The following is a 13864-nucleotide window of genomic DNA, read 5'->3' as shown; positions in this document are numbered from 1 at the left end:
GCGCCTGCGCGCGGCTTGACTTCCCGCGCTTTTTCGGAGGCGAGGAGGTTTCCGGTAGCTGACTGGCCTGTCTCCGCGGCGGTTGACGGAGGCGAGGAACCTGTGCGCGAAAGTTGCGTGTCGCGTTGGTAGGAGGGCCAAGAAGGTTAAGACTGTGTTGTTACTAGTTACCAAACTGTCCCCATTCTCTGGGTGGCGAGAGATTGTTGAAAGAGAGCGCGAGTCTTGACTGGAACTCCTGTCTCCCGAGACGAAGCGCCAAAATAATCCCACCTGGCCTCCATCTGAGGCAGCGCGCGCTCGCGCTCATGTTTACAGATTGAACAGGCTCTTTGCACTTCGACGCCACCAACCACATTACTGCCGTTCGGGTCCAGTTGGAAGCTGGGGTTGGGACAATTTAGAGTCCCTGACCCCGGGTTAGTGTTCTAGGGAGGATAACACTTTTGTTTGTTTGCATGATACTCGTCGGAAGCGTTGACAGTCCTTGTAGGCCCCCCTCTGGGTTTGGGGTGTAAATGGTGTTGGCATTTCTGTGCCAAGAAAAAGTCGCGTAATCTCTATTTTGGTTCCTAGAATGACAATAATATTTTTTAAAGGGCTTGCTAGATCCTGCTTCAAGCCCAAGACATGGAAACAAAGCAGAGGCATTTCCTTCCCTCATGTTTCCCAAGTTTTATTTCTATAAGCAATATTTGGAAATTAATATTTACCTCAGTATGATTTACATTGTTACTTAGTTGTGTTCATGTCTGTCTGCCTCATTGGTTAGTGAACTTGGGAGCGGAAATTATTTAGGTTTGTATCTTGCTTTTTCACACAATAGGTAAGTGTTGATTTAAACTGGGTTTGAACTATACTAGGAGGCCAACTATGGAAAAAATTACAGCAAAAATTCTGTTAAAGGAAAAAAAACTCATTTCACTTGTTGAAGTTGTGGAAACTTATCATTTTGGTTATTCTGGATATTAAGTGAGGGCTTAGATTTTGATATTATATAATCCAGGGATCTCAAACTAATGGCCAAAACAGACGATATGCTGTGTTTTAAAGTGAGGCACAGAGCACATTCTCACATGGCTAATTCAACTGTGTATGTTTCCTCCCTGGCCTTGTAAGCACATAAGTTTGCCAATATTATAGTCCAATTCTCTCTTTGTAGATATGGTTCAGAATTATTCACCTGTAGGTCATTAGTTCTAAAACAAATTACATGGACTGTGTGAAATTCCACATACATTTAGGAAGCAAGGTTATAGCCCCCCTAACTTACTTCAAACAGAGTTGGAAAACCAGTTCCTCTTGTACATTCTTGCTCAGAGAGCAAAAGACCCTGTAAGGTGTTTACACTATCAGGTTTGAAACTATAGTTTTAAAACTTAATTTTACTAATTACTTGGCTAAAAATTTGATCTTGTTTCCTATACAATATGAGTTACAAATTCCTTTCTTTGAAGGTTTAGTCGAATAACTTCATGTTGTAAATTTGGAGTGTTAAAAGTTACAGACTTTGATACTGAAGGAAATGAAGAGAAGCCTCAATGAAAATTCAACTCGCAGTACAGCAGGTATCAAACAATTTTAATTTTTATATTTTGTATGTAGCATGTAAAGCTTGTATAATTTATAAATGTAGCATTTTGGAAGGAACTTTTAAAAAGATTAAACGTACAGTATAGCCTCTTTATTTTTCAGGTCCAATGAAATAAAATAACTTACTCAAGGCAAAACATTTAGTGGCAGAGGTGGGAGTAAAATCAAACTTTTCTGGATTTACTCTAGTGTTCTTTCTACAAACCCTATGTGCTTGGGTTGTTCTGTACTTTTAGTCTGGAAACAAAGAAATAGGTTTATTTTTTATTTGTATTTGTGACTTATTTAAAGTATTTCCAGAAGCACTTATCTCCCTAACAGCTTCCCCTACCATTTCTGCTTTCCCAATTTATTAGTTAGAAGGCAAGAATGAAGAGAACCAAGGTAATGGTGATAATGCACAATAAGATAGTAATAGCTACTATTTATGGTGGATGTACTGTATTTCAGACATTTAATTATATGTAGTAATTTATTTAATCTTTACACCAGCCCTCTGAGATATGCATAGTTGTTACCATCCTTGTTTTCCAGAAGAGAAATTAAGGCACAAAAGAGTTGTTAAATAAGTAATTTATGAAGTGGCAGAACCAGCATTTGAACCTGGGAATCTGGCTATAGAGTCCATGCTCTTAATCACTATTATACTCTTTCTTAGTATATGTCATTTTGGCACAACGAATTTAAGGAAATTGCCCAGGTTTACACTTTGAAGTTGTACATAATTCAAAACTACTTTTAAGTTGTAATTCAAATCCAGGAGGTCTGACTTCAGAGCCCACATAAATTTCCCACCCTTTCATCAGACAGTTATCACAAAGTCTATATTCTCCTGTAATAAAAGTTTTGATGGATCAGCCGGAGTATGGTATATTTCTGAACTGAGATTTAGAAAGATAATCTGAACTGAGATTTAGAAAGCTGTGTCCTGTCTAGGTTCTTCCACTGTGACAATGTGTAAGCTTTCAGGAACTCTTTTTCCTGAGAGCCCTTCTAGTTTTACTATTTATAAATTCTGACTTTTGATTTGACGTGAGATCCCAGGACTCTTATCTGAAGGGTTTACAGGTAGTATTTATTCTCATTTGTAGACATTTTCAAAGTGTTCCACAGAAAATATGCATTATAGACACCTGGAGTGCTTGTTAAAATTGCAGGGTTTGACCTCCAAACCAAATCTATTGAAATGAAATTTATAAAAGTAGGGTCTAGGAACCAGCATGTTAAACATAAGGTAAATCTTGGTCAAACTAAAGTTTGAGAACCATGGCCCTAAATGTTGTGTTACCATAGTGCAAACAGTCATTAGGGTTTTAGTTCTCTCTCACTTCTTTTGAGCTTGAGGGACCCCCTCCAGTTGATATAATAGGCAAGCACAGGTGAGAAATAAGGAAAACAAGAAGTGGATTTGCGAAGGGTTGAGGAATGAGGGAAGAGATGAGAATTACTTCCAAACAAGAGAAATTAAGGCAATGTTAGCTTAAAATGAGAAAAGAGTTTTTAGAGAAACAAACGAGGCTATTTAGGACCTTAAAAAGAATATAAAAATCAATCCAAAGATACAGAAATTTATTTATAATAAATATAAAATTAATAAATAGAAGTAGACAAATTCAGATTGTGCATTATTATGTCCTAGTAATTATTATATAACTAGATCTGACGATTTTTCTATTATGTACTAATTTTTTTTATGTACTAATTTATTGGTACATTTAATTTAGGCTGTTTGCCTGTACCATTGTTCAATCAGAAAAAGAGGAATAGACAGCCATTAACTTCCAATCCACTTAAAAATGATCCAGGTATCAGTACTGCTTCTGACAGTTATGATTTCCCTCCTTTACCAACAGGTAAGAAAATAAGGTGAATACTTTCAGAAAATAATTAGGATTCAAAAAAAATATTTCTATTTTATTATAATGCAAATAGAAAGTTTATTTTTTCTCTTCGTTCCACTGTCTAAATGTATGGGTTACTCGGCTCTTTCTGAACATCCCAGTTCAGTAGTTTGAGTTTTCTTGTCTACAAGGGTAGCTTAATATTTAAATGGATTATCTTATATCTGGAACCTTGTTCTAAAGAATTGGTAAACCTACATTGTAAAGATTATTTTTTTTCTTTTTCAAAACACATAAGGATATTGTGACTTAGACATTTGGTGCTAAAGAATGGAGATACGCAGGTTGACTCAGGAATAAGGATAAGTGTGAATATCAACACAGGAAAATGGGAAAAAAAAAGACCTTAGGAAGGGAAAAAGTCCAAGTATTTCTAGTGCTTGGCCTAGTTTTTTTTTTCTTATAACATTTTTGCTTTTCTTTATTGACTCTTTACTCTCTCATCCAGTGGGCTTCCTTATAGTTTCAACCAGCACATGAACTAAATTGCCCTTTCTCAGAGTTAATATAATCTTTTAATTCTAGTTCTCAGAGCCCATCATTGACTGCTCTCTATATCTCTTGATTCAAATTCTAGAGACAGAGAGCCTCTGGTTCAGCTCATCTTTTTGAGTGAGGTCACTAAAATACTGGTGAAGCCTCTCATCTCTGAAGCAATTAGCTTTGGTGGTGGGTGCCGGGAGGTCTTAATGTTTGCTGACTTTTTACTTCTCCCCAGAAGAAAGCATAAACAGGCAGACATTCTGAAATATACTTGGTACATGCTAGTTATATACTTTTACCTTTTGGGGGGGTGCACTTGAAAAAACTTTAATAGGATCTTATACAACTAGAATTTTAAAATCAATCTCAATCAATCTTCCCCCCCATACTTATATTGTTAATTTCATCCAGTGTGTAACCATAGACCTCAATTTATTTCTAAATCCAAAGTTATTTTGTTTCCTTCCACATTTGAGGAATTTGGAGAATTTATATTCCCATTTTTATTGATAAAAAATTCACATGGATATGCATAAGTAGTTGTTTATCTGGTCACCATCTGCCATTTAAAAATTCTCCAATATTTAAAGTAACATGAATGTTGACCTTGAAAAATAACAACAATTTGAGTTGCTCCATAGGGCAGTGTGCATCTTTGTGAAGTACTGTGAACTCACAAGCTCTGACCAGGATTATTATCTGTCACAGGTTTAGTAAAGTTCTTATATTGGGCAAGAGATAGGACTAGATCAGTGTTTTTCAAATTTTTGTCTTGATCCATTAGACTGGGAAACAACCAATCTTTTAAAAAGAAATGGAAAAGAATAAAGTTGAGTAGAATGGAATAGAAAATATCAGAGTGTATCACACATAGTAAGGATAAGAATTGGTGGTGAAATTTTGTTATTTCTTTCTCCTCTCTCTCATACACATAGATGCACACTATACATGTATACATGTTGGGTTATGATGTATATCTCGCTGTGAGTGGGATCAAAAAAGTTTAAGAATCATTGATTACTCTGAATTCATGTTACAGAATACAAGGTAACTATACTAAGACTGATTGTGGAAAATACTGATTAAACTATTACCTTTGCTTAAAATACAATGGGAAAGAAAGACATCTATAAAAATTACTAAGACAGGCTGTGAGAAATTCCACAACGAAGTGCTGTTGAAGAACAAGTTCATATCTTCAAGTTATTTTCTTCTTCATGCTTTCAACCCCTAAATTAAATAAGTATGAAATAATTATCGTTTTTTTTTTAATGCTATCTATTTTACATTTTTTTCTGTTACTTTTGTCTTTTGAGATTTGGCCTGGGAATCAATGAATCCAGAGTTGCCTACTTTAACAAAAACAGTGAACACAGGGTATGTGGAAAAGTATATGTCAATGAATATGTGTCTTTTATTGACTGATGTTATTTTATTCTATATGTATTTTACATTTATCAATTTGGAAACAAACTTTTAATATTTAATAAGTTATGTTTCCTCAAAAGGCAAATACCACATTCAGTTTCTCATCCCCTGAGAAGTCAAGATTCTGGGTCTAAGTGTATTCAGTCAAATACTGAAAGAAGCAAGAGTGGCTGGAGGTGAGTCTACTTAAGATTTCTCTTTCCTCTTCTATTCCTTCTTTTCCTTTTCCTCTCTTCCTCTCCTTCCTTCCCTTATCCTTCATCTCTTTGTCCTTTCTTAGAATTACATTTAGGAAAGTTCTATACTTAATGACTGACTATAGCAATATTAGCTACATTTTATAAAAGAAGTTAAGAATACTTTAAAAATAGGTAAATTTTGGCAGTGATTTTGTTTGCAAAGGAGTTCTTCATGTTATAATGAAATATCTGCTAATATTTATCACCATGAATTTATGATTTTGCTTTGGATCATTAATGATCTAATTGACAATAGGTAAAGAGTCAGGAATAACTATATCTTAATGTTGGCTATATTTAGAAATTGAGAACCAAATAGAATGCTCAGTCCTACCCTAGAAAGGCAGTCTACTTCAAGATAAGTAGAACAGAATAATAAAGAATCATGGAGACTGAAATGCATATGCATCTGCAGTGGTAGGAACTCAAGGAATAAAGAGGACCATCAAGGAAGATGGTGAGAGTACTTCTGAGTCATTGCCAAAAGGATCTGAGTTTAACGCCTAAGTATTATGAAAAAATTAGTACGTAGAAAAAGGACATGATTTATTTTTTAGGTTAGATTTTACCAAACATATGTGTCAGTCATTGTTTAGTGCTTCAGTATGTCTTTTTAATAATCCTTACAACAACCCTGTGAAGTTAATATAACCTTTGCTTTTATTAAAGATACCATATTTTTTTTTAAAGGGGGAAACTTTTAATAGAGTGATTAATACATAAAAACAATATTTTTATTTTTAAAAAATGAGTTTTGATTTTATTGTTCATGCTAGTTTCTTTAAGACCAGTCAGTTATTTTCTTCAGGGCTTTAAACTAGACCAATTCATGCTTAGAGATGGTCCTTGGAGGCATAGTTCCAGCTGCAGGTGCTAGGAGAAAGTCTGTATCGACAGGCATTAGACAGAGAATTTGGTAACAGATTGTAATCTGGACAGGCATCCGATGTTAGATATTCCAATTTGAAATAATATGTGGTTGGAATATAACAACAAGAAATCTAAGAACAGAAAACATTTGCAAACCCAAGTAGGCAGTTGGTAATCTGCTAAAAATCTTTTAACTGGTTCTATGCTTAGGTTCGTAATCTAGGCTTTATTTTCACATTCATCTGTCCCCAACAACAGTCTTTCTTGGGGATCTTGTTGAACATCTGGACCCTATCTTTGTCTCCAAGGAGAAGGATCTGAGGGAGACACTACTCTCTACCCTGCTCAGGAGCCACTACAACTTAGGCTTCATGGTCTAGTTGGGATGTTGAGCACCTAGCTAAGATGGATTGGCTGCTGAGGCAGCACTGTGTATGGGCATGCCCAGTAAGATCAAAGGACTATCTATAGTTCTCCCAGGCCTTTGTTCAGGCCAGAAGCACCTCCTGAGCAAAAATATTGGAGGAAGTTGCAGATGTGCTGTTACCAATAAGGAATTATGAAGCTTAACAAAGCTTTCTAAATTATGAATAATTAATTTCCATAGCCATCAGAGAGGGAAGATAAAATCCTTTCTATTCTTTCTGTTGAAAAAATTGCTGTCATATGAAAGAAATGATTAATGTATGAAAAATGCCTTACAGAGGTGTATCAAGCAATTAATAAGAATACTAATAATATTTTCCTTGGATATTGTGATGTTTATGGTATTTATCAACTTTACAAATTTTGTAATTATTTTTTTTCTCATTTTCATACCTAATTTTGTACCTAATTTACTTACAAAGGCTCCCCAAATTATACAAGCTTTAGGCCCCATACAATTTGAATTTGTTCCTGATCACTATGGAACCTAGACCCTTTTTGGATTATTTTCCCCAACAAGGAATGGGTTGTAGTGTTTGCGCTCCTCTGATATCTTTAGGAAAATTATTCAGAAATAAGAATTTGTGACTTGGACTAGTTTTTTCTTGTGGAACTCTTTAATTTGCTGGCTCAGAAATTACATTTTTTTAAATTTTGGCCTCATTTTGTTTTGATCAGCTGATATGTCATTTGGTAAAATGCCGTAACATATTCATAAGTAGAGCTTTTAAGCTATGTAGTAAAAGTACAAAATTTCTAATAAAAAAGCTAGCTCTTTAGCCTATATTTATCCTTTTGATTTAAAATCACTGACAAGCCATTAGTTTAACTTCTTAAAGTTTTACTTTATAGAAAATTTAAACATAAATGTGTAAAAAGGAAGCAAAGGTCCTCAAAATCTTACCGCTTGGAGAAAACCACTGTTATATGGAGGCTTCTGTAGTTTAAAAATATACTTTATAGCACTGGACTCTGAGTTGGGGGACTAAGGTTCTCTGGATTCTGAATTGCTATATGATTTTTGACAAGTTACTTCCTCCCTAAGGCTCAGTTTCCTCACCTGATAAGAAAGGTATAATATATTGTAGGGTTATTGTGATGATGTATTTAAGATTTCTAACTTTTTAGTAGTTAAAAGTAGTTTATAAACCAAAAATTACCATATAAATGTAAATTTTGATTTTCTCTTAATAAAAAGTATATAGAAACAAAAACTAATGCTAATTAAAAAAAAAACTGTTACAGCTACGGAGATGGAAACAAAAATACCAGCTTGAAAACTTGGGATAGAAATGATTTTAGATCTCAGTGCAAAAGAACAAACATAGTGGCAAATGATGGAATGAATTCTTGTCCAATGAGTTTGAGAGCTCAACAACAGAAACAATTAAGAATATCTGAACCTCCTAACTTATCTCACCAAGGAGAAACTGAAGTACTCAGACGAACACATTCATCAAAAATATCTGGCTCTACAATGAGAGGTCTAGACAAAAATGGTGCATTACAGGCATTTAAGCCCAATTTCCAACAAAATCAATTTAAGAAAAAAATGGGTCATATTCCAGAAGAAAACACTCTCAAGGTAAACTTTTAAATATGAATTATTTACATTTTTATATTTACATTTAAAAAATATGAGATAAATAAGCATTTAGAAAATTACAGAGATAAGAGCATTTGAAATCAATCCTATGGCATGCATTACTTGATTAGCACAAATATCTAGTTCCATTGGAGTGAGTAAATGTTGGTTTCCAAAATATTTTCTTAGATGTTGTAAATGGCTGCTCCTTTTCATAGTTCCTTTACAGTGTTATACTGGGCTCTGAATTTCACTGTTTACTAATTATTGAGATGACGACAGTTTATCCATTGGTTGCAGAAATTCTCTGAGCTTTTCATATGTCAGTCTAAGGTTGTTTTTGTGTGTGTGGTTTTTTGTTTGTTTGTTTGTTTTTTTAACAGGTCAACAAACGTTTTCTGTATAGGGCAAGGTAGTAAATGTTTTCGGCTTTAATGGCCATATTGTCTCTCTTGCAACTACTCAACTATACTACTCAACTCTGCCATTATAGCTTAAAAGCAGCCATAGACAATGCATAAACAGATGGGTGTGGCATGTTTCAATAAAAATTTACAAAAACAGTGGGTTAGATTTGGACGACAGACCATAGTTTGCTTACCTCGGTTCTATAATATGATCTGATTTTACCTCCAGCCTCGTATTACATATTCAGCTAATTCTCCAGTCCACTTGCCATTTCAGATTCTTCACAATTCTCTAAACATGATGTATGCTCTAATATGACTCTGCTTTGATTTGTAGTTTTATATGTACTTCCTTCAGCTTTACTTTCTCTCTTCACTCCTCACTCTTAATTGTTCTTTGTAAATGTCTTTTATATATTATGTGTGCTGGTCATTCACTATCTTCCCTCCCTTGACCCCTGTACCAATAGATTGTTTACCTTCTGCCCTTCTCTGTGCTCTGGAAAGATGAATCGTCTTACATGTCCTGCACCATCCTGGAATCCCTTAGCTCAGTGGTCCCCAACCCCTGGGCTGAGGCTATGGACTGGTACTGATCCATGGCCTGTTAGGAACCAGGTGAGCAAGGGAAGCTTCATCCATATTTGCAGCCGTTCTCCAGTGCTAGCATCACTGCCTCAGCTCCACCTCCAATCATCAGGCATTAGATCCTCATAAGAGCACTGGTCCCTGGTGCCAAAAAGGCTGGGGACTGCTGCCTTAACAGAAGCTGACTTCCATTAGGGACCAACCAGTGGGAATCACTGGTAGGACTTCAAAGGTTGGGGAGAGAGGGTGGATTCTTCTCTTCCCTCCCTGCTTAAATGTTGTGTAGCAGGCAATTATTGTGTCCCTGCATGATATAGCCCTTCCATGAGTCCAGCTTTCACAAGTTTGGTAATTTTATTTCTTCCCGTTGTCCTTTCAGCCTAGGAGTGATAGAAGTTTCTTACTGTTGTTAGTCTTCGAATGCTTAAGTACACTATGTTCTGTGTGTATGCCTGTCAACAGTCTTTTCAAGAAGTCATCTGGGATAAATTCTGTGGGTTTTTTTTGCTGGAAATATGACTAATACAGCATGTTTCGCAGTGGTTCTCAACTTTATGTTTCCTTGTACATAAGAATGATATGACACCTTAGTAGCAGTGGCTGATTATAGCAGTAGTAAGGAGGCAGTCATACTTTGGTTGAGTCGGGGAGGAGGAGGTGATTATAGCTGGGAAAAAAGTTCCATCAAGTGTTCTTGATATGCCCTGCCCTCACAAAGGAAAGTGCCACCACTATCCTCTGAAAATTAGTATCTTAATACATTGTATTCTTAGTTTATCTTTAAAAATGCCAGACACATTCTCATCTCAGGGCTGTTGCCTTGGTCCTCACTCAACAACCAATTTAAAATAATAACAGACAATTGAATAAAGAAGTTGTGGTTCATATATACAATGGACTATTACTCAACCATGAAAAAATGAAATCCTGCCATTTGCAATGACATAGATCTAGAGGTTATTATGTTGAGTGAAATAAGTCAGAGAAAGATAAATACCATATGATTTCACTTATATGCGGAATCTAAGGAACAAAAAGAACAAACTAATCAAAAACAGACTCACAAATATAAAGGACAATCTGGTGACAGCCAGAGAGGAGTCGCAAACTCACAAATATAGAGGACAATCTGGTGATGGCTGGAGGGGAGGGGAGTTGAGGGGCCGGGAGAAAGGGATGATAGGTTAAAGTACAAATTAGTAGTTGATAGATGATCACAGGGATGGGGAACACTACACAGGTAATGAAGTCAACAGTAATGTAATGGCTAGGTGTAAAGCCAGAGGAGAGAAAGAACAATCAGGGGGATCATTTCATAAACTATGTAAATACCTAAACAATGTACTGTATACTTGAAACTAATAATAAAATTTAAAAAAATAACCCCTGTCTCTCTTTAACTTTTTACCCTATTTTAAATATACATAAGTACATATATATAAATTTCTGGCATTCTATTATATAATTATAATTTTCTGAATCTCCCATTGGACGGCAAAATGTATGAGAGTGGATATCCTGTCTGTTTTGTTCATTGTTGTTTCCTCGTTAGCTATGTTTGGCACATAGTAGGTGCCAATAAGTACTTTTGGAATGAAAGAATGAATGTATCCTCCTAGAATGTGAGTATATTAGGGAAAGGAATTGTATTTTATTCATCTGTGTTTATCACAGGACATAATACTTTAAAAACATTCAACAAATGAACAAATTAATAAGTGAATGAATGCCCATATAATCATTCTCTTCTTGATTGTCTCCAGTGCATCTTAGTTTCTCCTATAAGGTGTTAATGATGCCTTTAGTAACTATACTAAAAATTTCAATACTTCCATTAACACATTTTACACATCTGCCTATTATAAGCACCTAGAATCTTTACAAAGTGAAAGTGTATAATGAAAAAAACGAAAGGTTTTTCTAATGCTTTGATTTTATTTTTTTCAAAAGGATGCCTCATTGTATCAGTTAAAGTTGAAAGAAAAAGATAACTCTTTAAGAATTATATCTGCAGTTATTGAAAGCATGAAGTACTGGAGTGAACATACACAAAAAACTGTACTTCTTTTTGAAATATTGGGTAGGTATAATACTTCAAAAATACTTCAGTAATATTTGGACAATAGTTTTGAATGTCCATAGGAATACTTAAGAGATCTTTAAAATTTTTAAAAGGAAATGTGATTTATTAGGATTTTCTTCAATTCTTGGGTCTATCATTGATTTGTGTGACTTAAGATGTATTTAGTTATGTATTTGTAATGTTAAAACAGGAGAAATTCCTAAGTATTCCAACTCAACTCTTGAGGAATTGGGCAAATAATTAAAATAGACTTGACCAAAATGACAAAACTAGTTAGCAAAAATGGATCTAGAATTCAAGTCTCCATATTCTTAATCTAGTGTTTTTTCTATTATATCACACTGACTCCAGTAGTAATTTTGTATATAAATTAAATCATATTTTAAATACTCTGAAATAACATTTGTAGAGAATCCTTTACTAATATGACTAAACACCCTACAATTAATCTGTTTTCTAAATATTTAAGAGGGGGAGAGTTTTGTAGAATGTTTCTGGAATTTGATTTTACCTAGAATAAGAGATAAATAAGTAGAGATTCAAAACATATTTCAATAGTTCAAGTAAAATAAATATTTAAATTATGAAACATCCTAAACATACGGAAAAATATAGAGAATATAATATCCACATACCCATGTTATAGATACATTTTAAACCCTTATCCATTTTTTTTCTTTAGAAATAATCACTGTGGTATCTTTCCTGTCCATGCTTTTGTATATTTACTGTATACATCTGATTTCATAAATTTACACATATATGTACTTTTTATTGCTTTATATGTTTTAAAATATACAGCTTAAATTTTCATCCAGAATTATGTTTTTGAAATTTAGTTATTTTCTGTACTGTCACAGTATTGTCTTCATCCTGAAGTCTTAATTATGGTCTCTCCAGTAGCTGCTGATTCTTCCCTTTTGTTATTAAGATGATTATCAAAGTTCTCTATACCACCTATCCTTATACCACACTGTCACATTCTTTTGTGGTTTTTTTCTGGTTGCTCTTCTGCAGGAAGTAGCAAATGACCCCTTGCATATCATCATTTCTGACTGGGTAACAAGCCCATCACCTAAACCCTAAACTCTGTAGCTGGGGAATGGGATACACTGATTGGTTTAAGTCAGTCTCAGGTCATTCCTGCATGTAGGTGTGCAGACAAATCCCATTCAAGCCAAATGGCTAAGAATGGCATAGGAGAGGTTTCCTAAAGGAAAATCTGGGTGGCATTAGGGGAAATGGAGGCTGATTTCAAAATGGCAAATGTTCACTGTCAGTGCTCAGTAGATGGTTATTAAAGGAATAAATAATGCTCTCATTTGGTAATAATTTCTTGATATAAACATGAATTACTATTTTTAGTTTATATGTGAGAGATATGAAGGAGGTTAAACAATTCACTCAATTTAGTAAATTGAACTGATGCAAATGCATGCCTTCTGATTCTCATTCAATTTTTTTTTTCATTAAACCATGGTGCTTATTTGTTACGAGTGTATCTTATTATTATAATGTAGTAGATTTGGTATGGGGACTTAACCACTCTATAGAATACATTCAAAGGAAAAAGCTTCAGATGGCCAACTATTGTCAGTTCTATGAACTTTGGCGTATAACCTGTTCCTAAGTTGGAAAGGGCCAGAAATTTTGTTTTCCTTAGTATAAAGCAGTTTCAGAAATATCTTTCCCTCTTAAAATGTTTTCTTTATTATTGTATAAATAAAACTATGAGAGAGGTTGGTGTGGGCAATTATTTAAATAGCAACTTCTCTCTGTTAAATTTTATTTGCATTTTACCAGCACTGATTTTCTCCCCCTATTTCAATGTTCCTTAGCTGTTCTCGATTCTGCTGTTACACATGGACCATATTATTCAAAGACTTTTCTTATGAGAGATGGGAAAAATACTCTGCCTTGTGTATTTTATGAAATAGTGAGTATTTGTCTAAGTATTCTTTGGGAAGCATATGCCAACAAAACATACATATGTACTTTATAAAATGCAGGCTGTAATTCTATTGCAGTAGAAATTCTGTTAACACTTTAGTAGTACTTTCAACATCTTGGTTTTAGTTCTGATATTAAAGTTTTTTATTCAACTACTATATGCCAGGCTATGTGCTACATGCAAGGGATACAAATTGGAATATAAGTAGTAAATGACTCTTTCTCTCAAAGAATTTATAATCTCAGGTAGAAAGACAGTTACATAAATGTTACAGAGTGGTATGATAAATGGCATGATAGAGATATGTGTA

The 13864-nt window shown here is 34.4% G+C and overlaps 1 protein-coding gene across 5 annotated transcripts in view; it reads left to right on the top strand.

Moving 5' to 3' along the window:
- SPATA22 (spermatogenesis associated 22) overlaps window positions 1–13864 on the top strand; it is a 16621-nt gene continuing 2757 nt past the window's right edge. The window contains exons 1-8 of one of the 5 annotated variants that reach the window (XM_006922188.1): window positions 1–91; window positions 1458–1568; window positions 3318–3446; window positions 5294–5354; window positions 5486–5581; window positions 8186–8525; window positions 11471–11600; window positions 13442–13539. In XM_006922188.1, coding sequence (XP_006922250.1) covers window positions 1526–1568; window positions 3318–3446; window positions 5294–5354; window positions 5486–5581; window positions 8186–8525; window positions 11471–11600; window positions 13442–13539 — 897 coding nt within the window. In that variant the 5' untranslated portion in view covers window positions 1–91; window positions 1458–1525. Of the gene's footprint in view, window positions 155–1453; window positions 1569–3317; window positions 3447–5293; window positions 5355–5485; window positions 5582–8185; window positions 8526–11470; window positions 11601–13441; window positions 13540–13864 lie in introns of those variants that run through there. The other 4 variants (XM_006922187.1, XM_006922186.1, XM_006922190.1 and 1 more) reach the window with 4 other exon arrangements.

This window comes from Pteropus alecto, unplaced genomic scaffold (assembly GCF_000325575.1).
Source record: "Pteropus alecto unplaced genomic scaffold, ASM32557v1 scaffold398, whole genome shotgun sequence".
NCBI lineage: Eukaryota > Metazoa > Chordata > Mammalia > Chiroptera > Pteropodidae > Pteropus > Pteropus alecto.
This window is presented reverse-complemented; position numbering and strand designations above follow the sequence as displayed.